This window comes from Neomonachus schauinslandi, chromosome 1 (genome assembly GCF_002201575.2).
Source record: "Neomonachus schauinslandi chromosome 1, ASM220157v2, whole genome shotgun sequence".
NCBI lineage: Eukaryota > Metazoa > Chordata > Mammalia > Carnivora > Phocidae > Neomonachus > Neomonachus schauinslandi.
This window is the reverse complement of record NC_058403.1, coordinates 5738711-5761631: the sequence shown is the minus strand read 5'-3', so window position 1 is coordinate 5761631 and position 22921 is coordinate 5738711. Positions and strand designations below refer to the sequence as shown.

General features: G+C 44.6%; 1 protein-coding gene across 1 annotated transcript in view; it reads left to right on the top strand.

Moving 5' to 3' along the window:
- PCP4 (Purkinje cell protein 4) overlaps positions 1-22921 on the top strand; it is a 53058-nt gene that overhangs the window by 5663 nt on the left and 24474 nt on the right. The window contains exon 2 of the mRNA XM_021679173.2: positions 19772-19823. Within this exon, the coding sequence (XP_021534848.1) occupies positions 19772-19823 (52 nt within the window). The remainder of the gene's footprint in view (positions 1-19771; positions 19824-22921) is intronic.

The following is a 22921-nucleotide window of genomic DNA, read 5'->3' as shown; positions in this document are numbered from 1 at the left end:
GCTGTGTAGCCAGAGAGGCAGAGCCTGTGAATGCCTTACAAAACGGTTTGCTGTATTGAAATAGAAAACCAATTTGACTGTGCTTCAGGGGGATCAGAGAGAGCCTGAGCAGATCTTTAGTGAGATAACTCCTTGTGACGAATCACGGTCGACCAGACTGCAAATCCTGGTATATTGTTGAAGGCAAAGTATATCTCACATACAGAAAGCAAATTGCATATTCAAATATTTTAATTCATATTTAAAAATTAACCTTTGATGTTTATATTAATTAACCAAATGTTTTAATTTATAGTTGCATACCTAAATATTTTAAGTTAATTTATATTTGACATAGAAATATATGACAATTCATATGCAAAAAAGAGATGGATTTGCCTGTGTTCTCTCGGGAAACTAGACACTGAATTGGGTGACTATGCCCCCGTGCAGTCCAACAGCCTCTGTCTCTGTTCCTATCATCGCCGGGTACCGACCGTTTACCATTCTTCATCCCATCTTTGGAACGAAGTGAGGTACAAGTAATGAGGAGAGAAATATTTTCCATTCGATTTGGTTCAGGTACCTTTCGAGCATGGATATGAGAATGTTCTACAGCTCATTGTTTTGTGCCATAAGCCAAGCAGGCTTGCCACATTTGCCAGTGGCCCAAACCTATAAATCCAACATCCATTTCTGGGCTGTTTTACACGAACAATTCAGCGTAAGTTACGTATTCCAGGCATCAATCTGCTTGAATATTGTTTGTGCCTTGCAAATAGCCTGAAATTTATGCTTCAGAATCTCACTGAATGACTTCTCATTCCATTTCTGAAAGGGAAACGCTTGGCCATATTTATTGCCAGTGGAAAAATCAATCACCCACTAAATGCCATTATTTTATATTTTACTCTTAAGCTGCCACCTTATAAATAAAAAGAAGACAAATTAGAATCATAAAGCAGGAAGGTAATCATCCACAAATTGAAAACTCCCCTGCAGAACACCGAAGGGAAAAGCAGCCAAAAAGTGTGAATTGATAGAAGTATTGAAATGAGGCAATTTTCTTATCACAATGGAATTAGACGAGAGAACAGGAGAATCCTTTTCCCTGGAAAGTTTCTGCCCCCAGTTTGAGGACAGTCATGGGCTTTGCCAAGACTGAAATATCTCAAGTCATCTGTACTTTGATCTTCCACCCAATGGTCTGGAATGCCTTTTGAATGTTAGGTTTTAAATAGTTGGTTATGACTATTTGAAAGCTATTTGATAGCTGAGGTTGTATCTGGATTGGCTTGAGATTATGCTTTTCCTGCTATTACAATCCAAAACTGTGGAGTAGCGACATGACAAAGGAAATGGTCATCTGTCCTCATAACACCACACCTGTGGTTTGGCCAAGGTTCTAACAAAATTATCGGTTATTTTAATTTTATACAATACCTGAAAAGAGGACCCCAGAGGTTGACAAGACTCATTAACATTTGTCTTAACCAAACAAGACAGCAAAAATAGAACAAGGAAATGTGTTCTCTCTTTCTCCCCAAGATTTTTTTTTTTTAGCCAATATGGACTTTTATGTCCATCAGGGGCTAAGTGCCACTATTTAAAAATTAATTAAGATATTATACCTGTTTTTATTTTATTTTATTTTATTTTAATTTTTAAAATTTTTAAGTAATATGTACACCCAACATGGGGCTTGAACGCACAACCCTGAGATCAAGAGTTGCACGCTCCACCAACGGAGCCAGCCAGGCGCCCCCCGACCATACCTATTTTTAAATGGAAGATTCTGACATATATAATTTCCTTATTAAGTAACATCACTCTTTCATCCAGGATTATGAGAAAAATGTCACTTTTCTTTTCCAGAGCTTGGCAAAAGTGTACCTGTATGTGGGCTTTTCTTTTTCACATTTCCCGACGCTTGTCTGATACACAGAGAAACCCCCGATGCTATGAATTGGTCAAGTAGTCTCGGTAACTGCACTTCTTCCAGGCTGATGGCTGTGGGTTAGGAGCTCATGTTGGTGCTCATGAAGATATTCTAGCCGTTAGCATCAGGGTTAGATCATACTCCCACTGCTTCCCTGTTGCTTTTGTTGATGGTGATCGTATTCTTTTCAATCTGTGAAGTTTTATGCACAGTTTTTTTTTTAAATTGGGGTAAAAAACATACCATAAAATTTACCATCTTACCCATTTTTAAGTGTATAATTCAGTAGTGTTAATTGTATTTACTTTATTATGAAATAGGCCTCCAGAACTGGTTTATCTTGTAAAACTGAAATTCTACACCTGTTAAACAACAAGTCCCCTCCCCCAACCCCTCTTCCCCTGGTGATCACTCTTCTACTTTCTGTCTCTATGGATCTGATTACTCCAGGGACCTCATATACGTGGACTCAGGCAGTATTTGTCCTTTGGTGCCTGGCTGATTATACTCAGCATGATGTCCTCAAGCTTCCTCCAGGTTCTGGCAGGTCACTATGCAAGACTTTTTAAAAGTCACTTTCCTACTTAGTGGGGAGATTAGTTTCATTAAAGGTAGATTACATAATCTATAAATCCTCCTCCCGGAGCTCAAGGAACTGCAATGCAGCACATGGTGATATTCTGAGAGCAAGTCAAGAGTTGTGGGACTCCCATCCTTCCTACTCACCAAGTGACAATGTCAGTATCAATCCTGATAGTAGCTATTGATAAAACCTTATTTTGTTCTTATTGATATTTGGGCCTGGAAAGATACAAATAGAAATTTTAGTTTCCTTCCCCGTGCGTGATTGTGAGAGTTAAGGACCTTACAGCTCCAGAGATGCCATTCTGTATCGGTGCTGCCCCCTGGGGTCGTGCTGTGCTCCACCTGTGCGGCTGAACATGGCGGCCCTGCCCTTTCCTGGGGTGTAGTCACCCTGCCTAAAGACCACTAACCTAGAGAAAGGCGGTCATTTCTATGGTCCTACTTAGAATTCAGAGAATTGAAGGAGACCACAGTTGTCATTTCATTCAAAGTAGTCCTTTTAAAATAGGGAGCTGAGTGCCCAAAGGCAAATTTTGTTCACAATCATAGAGCTTCTTGAGGAAAAGCCAATGTCAGGTTTCACTTACACATTTCCTTTCCTACTAAATTTCTCATTTTCTTTCATATCCTGGATACAACCCAATTTCTTTTACACCTGTCCCAATTCCAGTTAGGACTTGGACGTGAAATCTATGAAAAACAATATTGTCCTGGATTTTTTTTTTTTTTATTAGCCTTGAATAAAAAAAGAGCAGCTATGGAAATCTTGCCAAAGTCATTCTTTCCTCCCCTAGGTCTTCCACTTTATTTCTAGAGGTTCAAGTGTGCACTCTGAACCTCACCCCTTGTCCTCACCCCTTGTCCCAATAACACAAGGAGACTCACCTCTTGTCCCAATAACACAAGGAGACTCACCTCTTGTCCCAGTAACACAAGGAGAGGTAGGTGAGCATCGGCACATGGCTGCCGTGAAGTCCCTCATTGAGATCGTGGTTGACGGTCTTCTGTCTCGCCGAGAGGTTTCCTTGACTCTTACTTTATACCATTCCACCTTCATTTCTTGCCTTCCGCCTTCCACCCCCCAGCTCTGTTTGAGTAAGAAAGAGCATTCTGAACCCCTCAAATAGAACTCTTAAAAAAACCTTTGCTCAGGGAATGGCAGCCCTTTGCATGTATCATTGGTAATCACATATTTTGTTGGCCATGTTTCCATCTTCTTTCTAGATTAGGAACATTTAAAAGACAGGGACTGTCTTCTACAGTTTTCCTCTCCCCGGCACATGCCCTTCAACCCACATGGATGGGGAATCCTTCACGTGTTGTAGGCTGTGCTGGGTGAACAAAGAAGACATGGTCTCTACCCTTCAAAGAGCTCAGAGGCTAGCCGGGGAGACAGAATCCCATAAAATTAACTGACTTCAGGTCTAGTCACTGTATAAACCATGGAGTCAATGCTTCCAGAAGTATGTATTGACACCATGGCTAATGGTTAGTCTGAAAAGTCATGAATTTTAGAACCACATGACAATTTAGTAATCTTCAAGTCCCAGGAACAGATATGTATCTATTATGATACTATTGTTGATTTCTACCTCTTGCCTAGTCATATAAATTGCTTTAAATGCGTCAGACATTTTCCCATCCTTATCAATGGATATTTGGGTCCTATTAAATTATCATGTTTTCCTTTAAAAGTGCTCAGTGAGTCAAGTGTCTTTAGTATGTTTTAAGCAGATTACACGTGTATGGTCAATAAGACTTTTGGAATTGTGCATATTGTTTCACTTTAAAAGTTCCATGTTCCACTTGTGAGAAATGCCTGAGTGAATTCAGATAGGCCCGTAGCCTTCCTTCTGTGTGAGTATTAATGTTTGTCCAGGGCATTTTATCTCAGAGCTCCTGGTGGCTCCCTCACCAATGTTAGTTTCTTTTCTTTGGAGTTTGTTCAAGGCATGGCCTCATCCCTATATTTATAACTCTGTTCTCACATAGGCATAAGTCCTGTCAAAATATAGAGATAATCCAGCACCACAACGCAAATATTATTTCTGGCAATGTACCTCAGAATGTGGGCTATTTTACCTATTCTGGAAGATAAATTCCTAAAATAGATGTAGCAATTTGTCAAGTCCCTCCACCAAATACCTCATGCGAGTTTACTGTTATCTTTTCATCTAGATTTAATCCGTCCTGTCTTCAAGGAGGATTCATTCTGGGGGCGCTATTTAGTGAATTTCCATGCCACCCTTTTTTTGCCACGTTCTTGCTGAGATCCAGATGTGGCTGAAATTCATGTCATACCCTGACCATTGAATTTGGGGTAAGGATTTTGAATTCTCACACGACAAACACATAAAGGCAGTGTCCTGTTGTAACTTCAGGGCTGCTGCAGTCAGGGGACTTCCCCCGCCCCCCGCCCCCTGCTCTCGCTCCCGTGTCCCTTGCGTATTTCGACAAAGAAGCAAGACAGGGACTAAGGAGTCAAGCAGATCTCCTCCAGAAATGAGGTGATTTCAAGACAAGCACCAGCTCTGTAATTCTTTGCTCCCGCCCACCTCTGCACGAAATATCTTTCGAGGTGATGGTGGCTCAGACAGAGCTGGACGGTCCTGGGGAAGCCTGTGTTTGGACAGCAGGGCAGGACAGTGGCATGTGTGTGGGGCCCCAGGGGAAAACAGACATGTGGGGGCTCCATGGAAAACATTATTAAGAACTTCAAGACCAGGATGCCTGGGTGGCTCAGTTGGTTAAGTGTCTGCCTTCGGGGCGCCTGGGTGGCTCAGTTGGTTGAGCGACTGCCTTCGGCTCAGGTCATGATCCTGGAGTCACAGGATCGAGTCCCGCATCGGGCTCCCTGCTCGGCAGGGAGTCTGCTTCTCCCTCTGACCCTCCTCCCTCTCATGCTCTCTGTCTCTCATTTTCTCTCTCTCAAATAAATAAATAAAAACAAAACAAACAAACAAAAAAAACAGGTGATACTGGCCGACCCTGCAGGACTGCTCTGAGGTTAGAGGAGTAACATTGGTTATAAAGCACTTGGAAAGCATACATTTTTTTTTTTTTTAGTCTACGTAGGTATTTTATTATTATTATTATTATTATTATTATTATTTTTATTCTTATGTTAATCCCCTACATTACATCATTAGTTTTAGATGAAGTGTTCCATGATTCATTGTTTGTGCATAACACCCAGTGCTCCATGCAGAATGTGCCCTCCTCAATACCCACCACCAGGCTAACCCATCCCCCCACCCCCTCTCCTCTAGAACCCTCAGTTTGTTTTTCAGAGTCCATCGTCTCTCATGGTTCGTCTACCCCTCCGATTTCCCCCCTTTCATTTTTCCCCTCCTGCTAGCTTCTTCTTCTTTTTTTTTTTCTTAACATATATTGCATTATTTGTTTCAGAGGCACAGATCTGAGATTCAACAGTCTTGCACAATTCACAGCGCTTACCAGAGCACATACCCTCCCCAGTGTCTATCACCCAGTCACCCCCTCCCTCCCACCCCACCCTCCACTCCAGCAACCCTCAGTTTGTTTTTCAGAGGGGAAGAATGAAGCGGGGGAAATCGGGAGGGGTAGATGAACCATGAGAGACGATGGACTCTGAAAAGCATACATTTTTTTAAAGACCATATAGATGCTAAACTGTGACGCCAAGGTGGAAAATTCCCTGCACTCCGATTCAAAACGACTTTACGGAGTGTTGACTGTTAATCAAATGAACGTGGCAGGCGGCCTGCTTGCTCCGAGGTACCTCCTACACTCACGTGTTACTTCCCTGGAGGGGAAGGGACGCTGAGAGCAGGTGTATGAGGCTTGTTCAATTAAAGAGACATTTCGTGCTTGGGAAGTAAAGGGTCCTCATCAGACCAGGAGCCCCGGTCAGGATGTGCAGATACAAAGCCATGCGGTGGCTGGAGTGTCAGCCATTCGGATCAGCCCTGACCCAGGAAGGCGACCTTGACCTAAGTTGCAGCTGGGTATGTTTTCCAGCAGATTACACGGCTCTGGATTTTGGAGGGACTTGAAAATAAGATAGGGAGCGACTATCCACCATGAAGGAGGCAGAGCATGAGACTGAGCTGGCAGGTGGTGCTGGTGCTGGGTATGCATGTATTTTGTTTCCAGTGGGGAGATAGCTAGAATTTTCACCTCCCCGGGGTGTAGCTGATCAGATGGCCCATACAGCTTCATCTGGTCTTCTAATCTGTCTTAATTCAGCTGTTGAGAAGTACACAACCTCAGACTTCTACGTGTTCTGAAGCTATTTTTGTTTTAGTTGACTGGGGGAGAAAAACTGGCTGCTTCTTTATTACCAAAAAAGAAAGTTTCCAGCTTCTGCAGCCTCGGAACACCCCCTCGGGGAGAAGCACACCGAGGAGCACACTGTGCCAGGTTACCATCTGAGCTTTATCACAAGGAGTCCTCACACAAGACCGGAGCTTCAGCTTCCTTAGGAGGGGTGCACATAGAGTCCACGAAACTAGTTCAATTGTGTGAAAAATAAATCAGGACGCCTGGACAGAGGGAATTACGGAGTGAGAGCTGTCTGCAGTCCCCGAGCCCCGTTCTCACCGGCAGGGTAAGCACATCTGCAGGTGGGGTCCGAATGGGCTGAACACTGCACAGTGGTTACCGGGGTCCCTGGCGATCTCGTGAAGTGTGTTCACCCCATCTTTCCCCTGAAACTGTCGGTGCATTTTCACACACAGAATTTTGGGTGACGTGGTGGATTTCCACACTAAGGAGGAGAAAGAAGGAGGGTCAGGAAGCATGATCGCCACCCTGCCACCAGATGGGTCGAGGAATAAAATATCTGTGCCGTTGATCGCAGAGGGGTCATCAAAATCAGATCTTCCATCTTCCAAGCCAATATCACCCCGTCTAGACAGGCAAGATGAAGCAGCAGGTGTGCAGACGTCCAAACCACTCTGCCTAGGTTCAAACTCCATCCATTCCAGATTAGCAGCTGTAATTCTTGGGCAAGTCACTACATCTCTCCGTCAGGGTCTCAAATTTTGTGTCCATCAAATGGGCATCATTGTCCTATCCACTTCATAGGATTGTCGCTACAGAACCTTCCACTGCTGCTTTGCCGAGACAGAGCCTGATGCTTTGGGGCAAAGTAGGGAAGGCTTTGCCAAACTTGGAAGCATGATCTTTCACTCAGCCCTAAATGTGGCTTCTCTTGGTTAACAGCGGATTTGGCTGAGGTTCTTCCCTCTCCTGCACACTGTTTTGTTCACGTGATGAGGAAGTTGAGTGCCGCCGTAGATCATGATGGGCTCAGCCATGGTGGAGCCGTGTTGGCCGTGGCAAGTGACCATTCAGGGCCTGGGATGGGTGGCTGTTTAGGGCCCGGCAGGGCAAGATTCTCCCGGCTATGAGGGCGTTTTCATTCTGTGGTCTTTGGCCTTCACTTGATTACACCCAGCACTGCGTTTTACTCTCCATCCTGGGGAAGGGATGGAGCAATAAAATGCCGGTGTTTACTGCTGAAAGCAAGCGAAGAGGTCTTTCTCTGGGGTCTCTGTAATCTGGGGGAACGTGGACTTTCTGGCCTCACATCAGCTTCTCTGGCCTTTGAAATATAGAAGTGCCCTAAAAATAACATGACTAGAAGAGGGACGGGCAGGCTTGGTGCTTTCACAGTGATACATACGGGTCTCATTTCGCTCGGAAAACAGGCCATGCCTCTTGGTTTTCTCCCCTCATCATCTGTACAAGGTCGATTTGTCCTTTAATGAGTTCGTTTAAAGGCTCATCTCAGTGTCTGCCTTTACATTTATCTTTTATTGATGCTTTTCGACCTCTTTTCTTTCTTGTGGCTTTGGACCGACTGGCTGTAGCTCCCGGGATAGGAAACAGGGTGAGTCTGCTGTCCTTTTCTGTTCTGTGTGGCTCTGGTATCTTCGGTGTAGACTATGAGAAATAGTACGCGTTGGGGTGCGTGTGTCTTTGAGAGCCTTTTGTTGGGTCACAGCAGCTGTTGGAGAAAGCATCTGCTCTCTACACCGACAACCTCTGTTCTGAGGATATTCTAAGGAACCGCCACAGCGTTAGGAGGGCAAAGAAGGAAGTGGGGCAGACGGAAAAGCATTTCTTTGGGTGCAGCTCAGATGTGGAAGGTGGATGATGACATTCACGTTCATGGATCGTTCTGGCTCCTTGCAGATCCATGGGGCTTCCCAGGACTGCTCAGGGCAGGCTCGTTCTGCTCTTGCTGGGGTCGGGGAGGGGCTGTGTATTGGCTGACGCTTCCTTCTCAACCTCAGCCGTGCGGGTCTCCGCAGATGGATTCGCTGCACACGCGAGGCCCCAGGGCCACTCCTGTCTCCCCGCTTCCTTCTCGCCTCTTCCATTGGTCACCATTCTACCCTCTTCCCATGTCTTCTCTTTCTGGAGAAAAATACAAGCTGTCATTTGTATCAACACACAAAACACATCCACACTGGGATTAGAGGCCCACCTGAAATTAGTAACAACTAACAGGTAGAGACTACCTACTTTGTGAAAAAACCATCACAAATCCCAGTATTCTCTCTTTACATTCTCATAATAGCCATGTGAGCTACAGGTTGAATTTAATGTAATGTAATGTAATTTGATTTGATTTGATTTAATTTATTTTAATCCTTCGTGGAGAAGAAACTGAGCAGATGAAGAAGCCAAGCTCCTAGGAATGAAATCACTGGTTCAGGGTCATTTGGCCACATGTGACGGCCGGGGTCCCTCCTGGTCCCCAAACTGCTGAGACCAATGTGCTTTCAGTACCTTAACCTACTGCAAATGGAATGCAACGGAAAAGCGAGAGGCAGACCTCTTTTGAAGCCTGGTTTCCCATTACTTTGCCATCCGATTCCTTTCAGGGACCAGGCTTGTGCACTGAGACCATTTTCAACATGCGTCATTCTCACAGCCCGATGAAGGAGGGGTATCGTTGTCCTGGCTTTATGGGAGCAGAAACAGGCCCAGAGAAGCCAAGTGACCTGCACAGGGTCACACAGCAGCTAAGCTTAGGGCAGGACTGGGAGAGTCTGGACAGTCTGATTCTAGGACTTTTCTTTTTTCTTTTTTTAAGATTTTATTTATTCATTTGAGAGATAGAGAGCTTGAGCGGGGGTGGGGGGAGGCAGAGGCAGAGGGAGAAGCAGGCTCCCCGCTGAGCAGGGAGCCTGACGTGGGCCTCGATCTCAGGAGCCTGAGATCATGACCTGAGCTGAAGGCAGACGCTTAACTGACCGAGCCACCCAGGCGCCCCTGATTCCAGGACTCTTCTTTTGTCTTTCTTTCTTTCTTTCCTTTTTGGTTGTATTTATAAAGGTATAATTTGCATGTAGTAAAAGCTACCTTGTTCAGTTTATAGTTGATGAGTTTTGACACAATTGCTGTCTTATCATTGAGACAAAGACTGTTCTACCACCCCATAAATTTCTTTGTGTGCCTCCCTGAGGAGAACTGACAGCAACCCATGTCTTATCGTGGCTCCTTTTTGAGCTGAGTTGAATAAACAAAGCAAGGTGATTGTATCAGCCTATTTGAGATACGTGAATTTGAAAATTTAGAGGTATGTACTGTAAATGAACTTAATAGGATATGAACTCATCCTGTTTTGAACTCACAAGGTACAAAGCAAATCCACAAAATTAGAGGATTCACACAGAACAGAGACTGTTCTACCACCCCATAAAGTTCTTTGTGTGCCTCCCTGAGCTCCAGAGCCTACATTCTTCACCACCACACCCTAAGTAAAAATAATCCCAATTTATGATATAAGCTATTCGCACCGCCTTGAGAATACCATGATCACCGAGGCCTGCACCGGGATTTTGTAACTGACAACTGAAGCGCTCAGAATGTAGGGAAACGATCAGGAGCTTGAGGACAGTTCCGGTCCTCGTGAATCACTCCCGAGTCTCAAACTGCAGGGAGGACGTTCAGTGAGAGCAGCCTCAGCCTGGTCTTTAAATGCGTTTCTGTCCTGCTCCCTAAGTGGACACTCTGCCACCTGCCCAGGGAGGTTCTTCAGGGAGAGAGGGCTAGGGAGGCTCCCTGGCCACTGAGCAAAGAAGAAAGTGCCTCTGGGCCAACACAGGTCCCTGCTGCAGTCCTGGGCTCTGCTCCTCACCTCCTCCTTCCCATCCGTGCATGGCTCTGGGCTGGGCGCAGGGTTTAAATTGGACACTTCACCTTCCCTCTGGCCCACAGACAGCATCCCGCCTCCATGTGTTTTGGGGTTCGGGAGAGAATTCAGCCCATGCCTGTAGAATCACATGCCCCAGGCAGAGCGGGGACCCCGAGGGGTGTGGAAGGAGGATACCCTCCTGTGTGCTCTGGGCACCAGAGGCCAGGGGCGCCCTCGTTCTCCTCTGAGACCAGAGTTCGGGGCATCCTGGACGAGGCCAGCGGCATAGCTTTCTTTGTGTGCATCTAGTTTTCCGCCCAAATGGAGAAACATGTTGCTGTTGGCATCCCTAATCTGCCAGAGCTGCCCTAACCAAGTACCACAGGCTGGTTGGCTTGAATAACAGAGATGTATTGTCTCACAGTTCTGGAAGCTGCCAAGTCCAAGGTCAAGGCCTCAGAAGGCTGGTTCCTTCTGAGGCCATGAGTGAGAATGTGCTCCAGGCTCTCACCTTGGCTTCTAGGTGACCATCTTCTTGTATCTTTCCCTCAATGCATGTCTGTGTCCACATTTCCCCTTTTATGAGGCCCTCAGTCATACTGAATTAGGGCTCATCCTAAGGACCTCATTTGAACTTGATTACCTCTGTCAGGACCTGGTCTCCTAATAAGGTCACTTTCTGAGGTACTGGGGGTTAGTACTCAATTTGGGGAGCACACAGTTCAACAAATAACACTGCAAATGTTGCGGTGAATTTGAAGGGCCGTTCAGAACCTTCCCTGCCACCCATTTTCAAGGAGAATTGACAGCAACCCAAGTCTTATCGTGACTCCTTTTTGAGCTGAGTTGAATAAACAAAGCAAGGTGATTGTATCAGCCTATTTGAGATACATGAATTTGAAAATTTAGAGGTATGTACTGTAAATGAACTTAATAGGATATGAACTCATCCTATTTTGAACTCACAAGGTACAAAGCAAATCCACAAAATTAGAGGATCCACACAGACGCCATTAAAGTGTTCTTAAAGTTCCAGCATATTCCAGTTATGAAATTGTATGTGTGGCATGTGGCCATTTTTATAAAACGGAGACTCTATTTATGCACGTTCACACAGAAAAAAGATGGGAAGGAAACATTCTGGAATATTTCATGAACTATTAACAAAATTTAACCCTGATTAAGTTGAATTATATGTAGTTTTATGCTTTCCTCCTTGTACATTTATTTTCTGAAATTTTCATAATGACCATATCCTAGTTTTATAAATGAAAAAACAGTGTTATTTAAAAAAGAAAATTGGCACAGGAAAGGTTTTAAAAATATGGGTGTAGGGATGCCTGGGTGGCTCAGATGGTTAAGCGTCTGCCTTCAGCTCAGGACGTTCTTGGGGTCCTGGGATCGAGCCCCGCATCGGGCTCCCTGTTCGGTGGGGAGTCTGCTTCTCCCTCTCCCTCTACTACTCCCCTAGCTCATGCTCTCTCTCTTTCAAATGAATAAACAATAATCTTTAAAAAAATTAAGATATGGCTGTAGGAAAAGTATAAAGTGAATTTCAGTAAGACAAACCATGCACAGATCCCTAAAAATGAAGGTCCTTTTGTAAGCAGTCTGCCTAAACCACAGCAATGCTAATTATTTCTATTACCATAAAGGTCAGGATAAAGATGCTAGGGGCAGAATATAGCATCTGGGGTGGAATTTCGGCCTGTGGGTCTTTCTGCAGTGAGAGCGAGCACAGGGAGAAGAGTGAGGAAGTACAGAGATCGGTGCCCTTGTCTGTGAAGATCCCATCACTTTTTCTTTTAACCAACTATTTTTTTTAAAACCCTTCCAGCTGTAGTTCTCTTTTGACATTAGTTTCTACACCTTTAGGGATTAAATTAGTGGAGTTTTAATGCTCCATTTTCGGAATGGGAAATTATAGGTGATTAAAAGTATCAGTGGCAAGAAATTAAATCTATTCTGTCTTTATCACATAATGTTGGCATGAAAGTCTCTTCTGCTCTTCAGACAAATTCAGGGGCTTTGATTTGGAAGAGGCTTTTAATGATGTGCCTTTGATGATCCTGAGAAGCCACCTGTTCAGTGATCGTGGTGGCCCCAAGCAATCATCAACTACCTGCTGGCTAACCCAGCCGCTCACCCCACTTCACCGCCGTGACCATGGTTTTGCTCCACTGTTCATTTAAAGTCTGGTATTTCATTCAAGAGACTGGTGAAACTCTGTCGATAAAGTGTTAAATGTAATACCATAGAAACACACATTTTTGTTTCTTTATAAACACGGTGAGCAAAAGAAAACACAGAAAAAGTGCTGGGAAGGGTGAACTGAGATCTTCGGGGACAATCCCCGTCTTGACGTCTCCTGTGTGCAAGGCATCGATTCTGGGAAGAATCTACAATATTCCAAATGTTGTGGTCCCTGAGCACGGCCCGCACCACAGACAGGAAGATTCGTGCTTTTCCTCTTATTTAGGACCCATCTGAGAAACTGCTCGTCACGATGCTACCATTTCAGGCTAGCCAGAAACCCTGAAACCATTGGAAGTATGAATATCAACAACAGCACAAAAGGAAGACAGCATCGAGGAGAAAAATTACTTACCCGAAAATGCATCACCAGGGGATAGACGGCGTTAAGTAGCACTTGCTAACAAGAGCTTCCAAGCCACCATGGGAATGAGATGGATTTTTCTTTCCTTCTTTTGCCAAATCTCCACAACTACTTGGTAGACAGACTCCAAGAGAGGCCAGATGTTGGAAACAGAGAGCAAGGTGCTTTAAAAAAAACCAAAAATGCCTTGAAACAGTACTTCCCCTTCTTTTGTTGTGGACATGCCATCCAGTTGGGATCACTGAGTAACACCGTCTCTGGAATACTTTGTCCCTGAGGGACGGGGGAGAGCATGCCTACTTGCTACCAGGTCCTGACGTGTGGCCAGAAGGGGCCAGAGGTTAAGGTCATTCCTTCTCAGAGGCAGGAGCAGAGACTCCAGTAAGGGATGTCCCCAGCGATGCACAGCTGGGGTGGGGGCACTGTGACTCACACTGATCAAGATGTGGAAAAGCCCCCTTGACTCCCACTCACTCTGGTGAGCCCTGGTCCCTCACCTCTGCCCCTGTCTTAGCCATCTTGGGTCAAGCTCTTACCCAGCTCATAGAGATGATTGGTTTATGCCCTCTCTGTGCCTCCAGGTTGTGAGCCAAACAAAGTCAGAGAATGTGCCCTTCTCCAGGGGACCCTCAGTGCCCAACCCAGTGCTTGGCTCCCTGGAGAAAGTGAACAGTCCAGGAACGAGTCTCTCCCCTAGGCTGTGTCCAAGCCTCTGTCTGACACTGAACCCGTAAACTGCACTGCAGATGGTCTTGCACATTGGTGAATATACCTAATTTTGACAATCTGTTTTTGTAAAGAATCTTTTATTTCTTAGGCTGGGAGAGACCAAAATCCTTTACCTGGAGCATTTTCCTTCTGCAGCAGCAGTGAGAGGCTGATGCCGGGGCAGTGAGCAACCTGTTTAACTGTCACTGCAGGGGTCTCTTGGGGAGCCTGGGAAGGAGTAGAGAGTAGGTGGGACCCTGGGGACCCTGGGGATGGCCTGGGACATTGACTTGAGAAGGCTCTTTGTTTCCCAAGCTTATGGGGACTTTGGAAGTGGTGACCCTCTAGTCAAATCATGTCACTAAATTAAATATCAAGCCAATAAAGATACAGTACAGATTTATACATATTTATTTATTTATTTGTTTGTTTCAGAGGTAGAGTTTAGTGATTCATCAGTTGTATATAACACCAAGTGCTCATATCATATCACGTGCCCTCCTTAATGCCCATCCCCCCACCCCCCATCCCCCCACCCCTTCTCTTCCAGCAACCCTCAGTTTGTTTTCTAGAGTTGAGCGTCTCTTATGGTTTGCCTCCCTCTCTATTTTCATCTTATTTTATTTTTCCTTCCCTTCCCCTATGATCCTCTGTTTTGTTTCTTATATTCCACATATGAGTGAAATCATATGGTATTTGTCTTTCTATGACTGACTTATTTCGCTCAGCGTAATACCCTCTAGTTCCATCCACATTGTTGCCAATGGCAAGATTTCATTCTTTTTGATGGCTGAGTAATATTCCATTTAAATGCTATGGGTATAGCTGCATAAAATGTTCTCAGAATGTCATTTGGACCTTAAATTTAACTTGCTAAAATTCATTTCACATTCCATTCTCTTCAAACTTCTGGAATGGAAAGTAAATATCTGATAACGGGAACCCGTGTCTCATCCTGAAGATGAAACAGTGTGTACTGGCTGAACGATTTTCCAAGGAGACGTAATTTGTCCGGTGTTCTGAGTTTGCACTGATGCAGAAGGAGGTTTTGGTAATTTGGCTTCGTCTACGACATATGATGAGCATACCCGATTTTACAGGTGTCGATGGGAAAGTATGAAAGCTGAGACCCCCCCACTGCAGTATTCTGGAAGTCATATAATAAGAACATGCAAAATGACAGCACAAACTCATAACTTATAGTTGTGGCCCATGAGAAAGCTGGAAATTGAAGTTTTCAAAGACTTTATTAAAATAAGTTTCCAAATCCTTGAAATTACATAACTTCTTGAATCTTTTACTTCCTTTGGGGGAACGTGTGACCAGTGCCTGGTGGAGCCGCGTGGAGCCTGAGGCAAAAGGAAATGTCAGTAATACCAGTCGATCCTGTCTTTGTGTATAATGTTGATATCTCGTTACGATGACTTTTTACGGTACTTTTGATTTTCTAAAATATTGCCTTAAAATATATTTTTTTATCTTCTTAAAGCTTTATTGAGGTATGATTGACAAATAAAATTGTAACATACTTACAGCGAACAGTGTGATGGTTTGATATATGTGCACATTGTGAAGGATTCCCACCATTGGGTTAATTTCCACATCTCTCACCTGACATACTTACCTTTGTTTTTTGGTGGGAACACGTAAGTTCTACTCTCTTAGCAGATTTCAATGATACAACACAGTATTATCAATGTAGGTACCATGTTGTACATGAGATCCTAGACTTTATTCATCTTATAGCTGAACGTTGTACCTGTTTACCAAAGGAAGTGTGGATTTTGCAGCCAGCATGCAGGCAGGTGTTTGCTGAGTCTGTTTGTGAGGGTTGGGACAGCACCTCATTTCCTGTTTAAACTGGCACTGTGAGGACATAGGTGCTGGTGATGTGTGTAGACCCCTACATGTAGCATACAGGTGATCAGCCATACCTCAATCTCCATGCCAAGCTCAAAATGCAGGAAGAAATGGATCCAAAGCCACTTATTTACCAGAAAGTAGGTGTGGTCTATTTCACCAGTGGAATCATATCAAATATGAACTGTGATTTTGCAACTTGGTTGAAAGAGTCACCCAGACAAATTTATATGCTGAGTCAGATACCTTTCAGATGTCACTTCAGACTCTGTCAGTGAGGGCCCCGTGGGCTCCATAGGCTTCAGGCAGGTGTGAAATGACAGCATGCGCCTCCTGGCCACACCACGTGTCTCCACCTCTGCATCTCCTGCCCTGGCACTTCCTCCTCGTCCCCTGGTAGATGCCAGAAGTGAGACCTCGCCCAGCCGAGAAGCATCAAGCACTGGACTGGTGAGGGACAGCCTCTGGTGGCTTACTCGCTGACCTTTTCCTGCTGGGGTCCCCTGGGTCGCACCGCTCTCTTGTAAGGCGCAGCTGTCAAGCCGACTTGATGATGAGTCCCCCTTCTCTCCTTCCTCCCTCCCTCCAGGTGCCCTCTCTAACAAAGCTGTAGTGCAAATGGCATTTGCCTCAGGCTCTGCATTCTGGGAAACCAAATGAAGACATAGTCTTTGTTATTTTCCTGTAGCTCTTGGTGCAGTGGGACTGTCAGAAAAATCACTTCAAAATTTAGACCTTGAAACACCAATCCTGCCTTTTTATGGATACATGGCATGTATTAGATTGTCAGAAAGAACTGTCATGTACCCACTCTTTATTTGGGCTCCTTTTAATTGGCAGTTTATTAAATTCTGGAATGCTATCTTCTTATTAGTTAACATCGCCAGGGAAGGATGTCTCCCTTCTGAGAACCATGTGAGTTGCTTGGCAAGTGTTTAAGAGATGGGGACAGTCCTCTCCGGCCGTGGTTCTGCCTCATTTCTTCCCGTATCCTCCCTGGTTCTCTGCAGACTCTGCAGCAAGCATGCCCGCCACCAGCTCATGCTGGAGGAGGTTACTTCAGTGTTGCAATCAGAACGTCTTGTGTCGCATCCTTAGAGGGCTAGTTAGCATTTCCTAATCGCAAAATGAGGACAATATAGAAAGAGGGAGTTTCCAAGAAGATGTGTCTGTGCTCTAATAAGCTGAGTAGTTTTTGTATTTGTGATTCTAAAGGTAAATTGAGTGGAATAAGCTTTCTCACACGAGACCCTCTGTCCCTTGAAGAGGTCTTGGGAATGATGACAGGGACGCTTTCTTGACATGTTGGAAGAGAGAATGCCATTGTGCCTGAGGAGGATGGGCACAGAGCTGGCCTGAGCAGCAGGGATGCTGATTTCAGAAGGCCAAAGAAGGAAGGGACTGTTATTCTTCCAGGCACTTAGGAAAGCTTGGAAGAAGGTGCTGGGTCAGAAGTGGGACAAGGTGTAGTGGAGGGTCCCAGCCAGGAGTATTTGATGAATGTGAAGTTGTTAGCGTGGGGATGGAGTTGACCAGGGGAGGACCTGAATGAGGACATCTGTGCCAAGGGCCATGACAAAGGGCGGATGGCAAGAATCGTGGGATAAAACAATCATGTGTGATGACCACTGTAGACCCCCCAGAATAGAAAAGCTCTCAGATAGTTCCCCACAGCGCTCAGCCTTCCCCTTAAAAATGCTGCAAGGTCTCAGAGAATTCTGAAATGAGATACTCCTAGTGAATAGTTCTTTTTCATCAGGATCATTTTCTAATCCGAGACACCGTCTCCTTGTGACATCTATCAGTTTCATTTTGCCTCCATCACATTAGACCTGACACAAAACCCCTGTCTTAGAAATACTGAAAAAATGAACTCTTTTTTTCCCCTGTGCACATTTCATGTTGGATTTCCTCAGGTTTCTAAAATATGATCTTTTATGGAATGAGGTATTCATGACATTTGAAAGGTGTCAGTGTCTAAGGTATTTAAAGACAGTGAGGGTAGAGTGCGCTCTTATTTGCATTTGTATTCCATTGAATTTTGACTTTATTCAACTCTACAACCCTGTCCTTTTATTCTCTGAAATTCGCTTCCCCCCACCCCCCTGGCCCATCTATGGATTATGTGGGGAAGGATGGAAGGTTTAAACACTGAAGTGTTCAGTTTCCGATAGCTGCCATGCAGCTGGCTGGATCCTCCGTAGTGGTGGCCCGATTCCCTTCAGTGCAACTTAACCAGCCTTGCAGTTGAAGAGGGCACTTCAAAATAGGGCGAGAAGAAAGGGGCATTTTACTTGCAAATCTACTCTATTTAAGAAATGTGTCATTTATTTAAATGAAGATGATGTATACTCCTGGTTGATTGTTGAGGTAACGATGCCATGACATGGGACCTAAATGAAGTTTGTAGAATAGTTGATGTTTGGCTAAGAACTGTAGCCACTCTCCATGGGAACACACGGGCAGATCTAGTGTTCCGAAAATTCAAGACGTTCCAAATTAGATATGAAGACGGGGCCCACATTTATATAACCTTTCCAACTTGTGGCCTTTCGTTCCACCTCCTGCCACAGAGAATTGGTTCATCCTCCCAGAATGGGACTGGATTGGGTGGGCATTTGCACTTTGTGGTGACTGGGTTGGGGTGTGTGGTGGCTTGGTGACGCCGGGACACTTGGCTTTGTCACCTTCTCTCGAGTTATCCTCTGCAAAAAGCAACAAGCGTACACAGGGATGGTCAATTGGTTAACATGAATCTTTATCATTCACCCTATTTATTTATATGACTCAGAACAGGAAAGCAAGATTTTTCCAGATGATCCATCTACTGTTAATCAAGAGTTGACTAAGGATCTGGGAATTTCTCATTACAACATTGAATACGAATGGGAGCTGATAATTATTTTTATGATACTGTTTTTAGACTGGAGTCCTGGACACAGATATAAATTTTGAGGACACCTTTTCCCCCTTAGTGAGAGTCACCTATAGAGGTTGCCTCCTTGTCCAGTGCTCTGTCTCTCTTCCCAGGATCTTATTTGAATAGTTATGTAACCAAGACAATCCCTGCAAGTCTCTAACCTCTAGGCACCGAAGTCCCTTCTCTAGTCTTGACTGTGTCACCAACTAGTTCCTGACTTTAGACAAATCAGGCTCCCTTCCTGGTTGCATTTTCCTCATTTGGAAAGTTAGAGACTTCATAATCTCTTCAATCTTTTTCAACTTGAAGCATATTTTCAATAACGATCAGAAAATTAGATTGACACAATACTTCTCTCTCCATGGACTAGAACCATTCCAAGCATCATGTTATTTAAAGATAGTAGTTGGATAAGCTTTGAGAAAGCATGCTTGTATGTTGACATGTGTAATGCATTTCACATAGCTCCCCAGACCTCACAGAGAATCTTGCCCAATGATCCAAGACTGACCATAAAATTTTCATGCTTTTGGTCAACCTGGTAAAATGAAAATGCACAACGTAGGCTTGCACAATGACAGACAGATGACTCAACAGTAGGAGAAACTCTGACTACAACCTAATGTTTTTTTTAGTCGATCAATTTTTTTTTTTTTAATCTCGACATTGTGATTGGAATGAGAACATAACTGTGTAGGGGCCATCATTGACCAAAGTGATAATTCTCATTTTCTCACAGTTGGCTGTTTTCCTCATATTTCAAATGAGGTGTTCCTCCATCAACAATAGCTTCCCATCTGGTGTTCATTGGATGTGGGCGAGGGGGGCAGTCTGTGCAATTTGAATGGATCCTTTCTGGGCTTGACCCTTTCTTGGTCTCTCATGAGCACCATGTTTTTACCATCTGAGTTCAAGTAACATAGAACATGATATAATGCAACAGATATTTGAAACACTAGAAGTGATAAAAATAATCCTGAATATATCTGATAACAATTTCTTTCCCTTTTGTTTTTTTTTTTATGCCTTTAGCGACAAGGTGCTGGGGCAACCAATGGAAAAGACAAGACATCTGGCGAAAATGGTAAGATGACATGAGTTGTCCAGATATTTCCTTGTATCACCTCTGCAACCTCTTGCCCGTGGCAAGTGTGGGTAATGTCTTCCATGCAAACCAGCTTACTGTTCATGTTTGTGCTTTGGGGTTAGAGTGGATCTGAGCAATTCACAGTGAGCACCATGGTCTGGTTTTACAAAGAAAACCAAGCTAGTTAAATGCGGTGATAGGAACAGTTTCCTTCCCAAAGGAGGACTCCCATTTTGGGCAACGTGATAATTACAATGCAAATATAGTTCTGTGCTTTCTTCATTAGGGTTGGTGAGACTCGTTGGAGTTGTTGTGAGGATAAAATGAGATCAAATGAGATAAATGCTTTGAAAGCTGTGAAGTGCTCATCTCCTGACGGGAGGCTCCACAGTCTGCTTCAGCCCTCCCTAGGCCCCAGAGCACAGCGCGGGCTCCAGGGGGTCTGGATCAGGGAGGGGATGCAGCGAGTTGCCAGCGAACGCGAATGTGTGGTAGAGGCCAGAGTGTGTGCATTCTGGGCAGCAGTCTCCACGCTGGCCTTGAATTGTAGGAGCGGTCATCATATTTGTGGATGGGGCCTGAGGCTTGGAGAGGGGGCGCTGGCTGTGACCGCAAATGGGAAGAGGGTGGACTTGGGAGGAGACCCAGCTGGGTGTGAGCCTGGGCCCCCAACTTTAGTGGCGTGAAGGGGCAGACGCATATTAATGAGGACTGTGGTATGCTCCTGGTGAAGTTAGATTCTGGGTGTTCTTACTTGTTGTTGTTGATTATGAAATGGACTCACCTTTGTGGAAAACTGGTCCTGTTTCGTGTGGATAGGATTTGTGCCCGCGCTGCCTCCTTCCGTCGTGCGTCATGCCACTCTCCAGACCGGCTGCAAAAAACTCCCTGGGTGCCTTCAGGGTCCTCCACTGGGCCTGCGCGCTGGGGCCCGAGCAAGACTCAGCCACTACAATCTTCCTCTGTGCCATACTCTGTGGCCTGCTGACTCACCCACCTGTTCTGGGCCATCCTTGTAGGCAGGGTCAGTGTGCTGATCCCAGGGTGAAAGGTCATCATGCAAATGAGTAGAGTGTGTCCATTTGGAGCTGGGGGCCCTTCCTGTCTTCTCTGTGAGTGGGGGGTGGGCTGTTGGCACAGAGGTCAAAGAGCAGAGAGGGGCAACATGAGAGCTGCACACAGAGGAGGGCGGAGGGCCCCCCAGCAACTTGCTGGTCTCCCTGGTTCATGGATTCGTAGCCATCTCTTTCCTGGAGGCCTTCTGTGGGCCCCACAGCCTCAGGATCCCAGGGTTTTATAGTCAGGTCTTTCAGAGACCTGCTGCTGGGGCAGTTCTCATGCCTTTATTCTCCCGGCTTATTTTCATTCTTAAAAATTCTCGAAGACCCCTAGGAGGGGGTCTTGGGGTTGGTTCCCATATTAGAAATTAAAAGGGAGAAAATTTTAAAAAGGTTTACGAATTAATTCAGTAAAAATAAAGTGATAAACCCATGACAAGTTCACGTAAGTAACATTTTAAATGGAAACGTAATGACATTTTCCAAAATGGAAAAAACTATTTAGCAAAATGATAGCAATGTTTTACATGTTTTTGCAAATCTCTTTAATGTCTGGCTTTAATAGAAGACAGCGAGCTGCCTCTGCATTCCATCCCGTGGCATCTCACGTCGGGTCGGCTCAGGAAAATTCCACCGTGACCTGAGAGAACGCGATTGGAAAAAGCAAGTCATACCCTAGTACTCTAAAAAAGAATTCTGAGCTGAGCGCTTCCTCAGAGGAGGGCTGCACCCCAGAGCACCTGGTCCACACTCTGAGCATTGCCGCTCCGGAATGACTCCCGTGTCCTGCGTGAGGAGCCTGGACTCTGGAGATCAGGCGGAGTCATGGCTCAGAAATGACCAGACCCCTTGCATTCACTGCCTCTGCCCCTCGGCTCTACCCTGGCCTCCATCCCATTGGTCCTCTGAAGCATGTCTGCACCCTCAGTGCTTTGCACCAAAGACAAGTATCAGCTGTTGGAGAAGACACGTCTTTCTGCCGTTCTGAGGCAGGGCATTCTTTCAGCCCAAACCCCATCTCTTCTAGTGAAAACCAAATACGTCTTTTCTGGAGGTACAGAAATCAATGGAAAGAAAATATCAAGATGCCGTGGAGAAAGCTTTCCGTTATATAATTCTAGATATTAGAGGATATTCACTTCTGAGTAGAAAAAGGGTTGTTTAGAATTAGAGATTATTCAATACTTGTAGAACAAAGGTGCTGTCTACATTTAAATTATTAAGATGTTGCCCTTTGATTTCAGACAAAACTGCTCACACGTGATATACGTACACGACATTTTATTATAATATTGAGTTTGTGCTTTGCCTCTAAAAATGAACAAAGACAAAAAAAAAAATGAACAAAGACATAAGTCAGTAACAACCCAGCAATGACTGGGGTAAAGACTTGGTCTAAAAGACATTTTCCTAAATATCTAAGTCGCTTCAGTCCTTGTTCTTAAATTTGTAATACGAGACTATCATCTGGGAATTTGTTTTAACCTATTATTACATTCCACTGAAATTCAAATTATTTTACTCTGTCATCACAGGTGTCTCGAGAGATCTTTTAGCTGAATGTATATTTCCTGTTTGCACAAATGAAGCTGCCCACATGTGTGGAAGGAACAGGGACCCATGGGAGTGGAACCATGGAGCACAGAACATCAAAATGTCAGGAGAGTTGGATCGTAGTCAATTAATCACGAAATGATCATTCCCAAATTTCATTAGTTATCTACAAGTCAAAGTGTTCTTATTACAATTATTATAAATTTACTCTAGGCTTCCATTTAACACTTGAAGCAATGAAGACCATGGCAGTGAGTTATGAGTGCCTCGAAATTCTAATTCAGATCACAGAAGACACATGTCAGATACATGAAAACTCCAGAGGGATCTACATTGTTGGCTCTGCTGGAATTTTGTTACATTAAAAGTTATCTCAAGAGGGCCACTGACAAAGAATCTGGATTCTTGGTATTCCAAGATTATTTTTACTGATGGAGTTGTTGCTGTGGTGTTTACGGATATGAGATAGGATGTTTATCCACT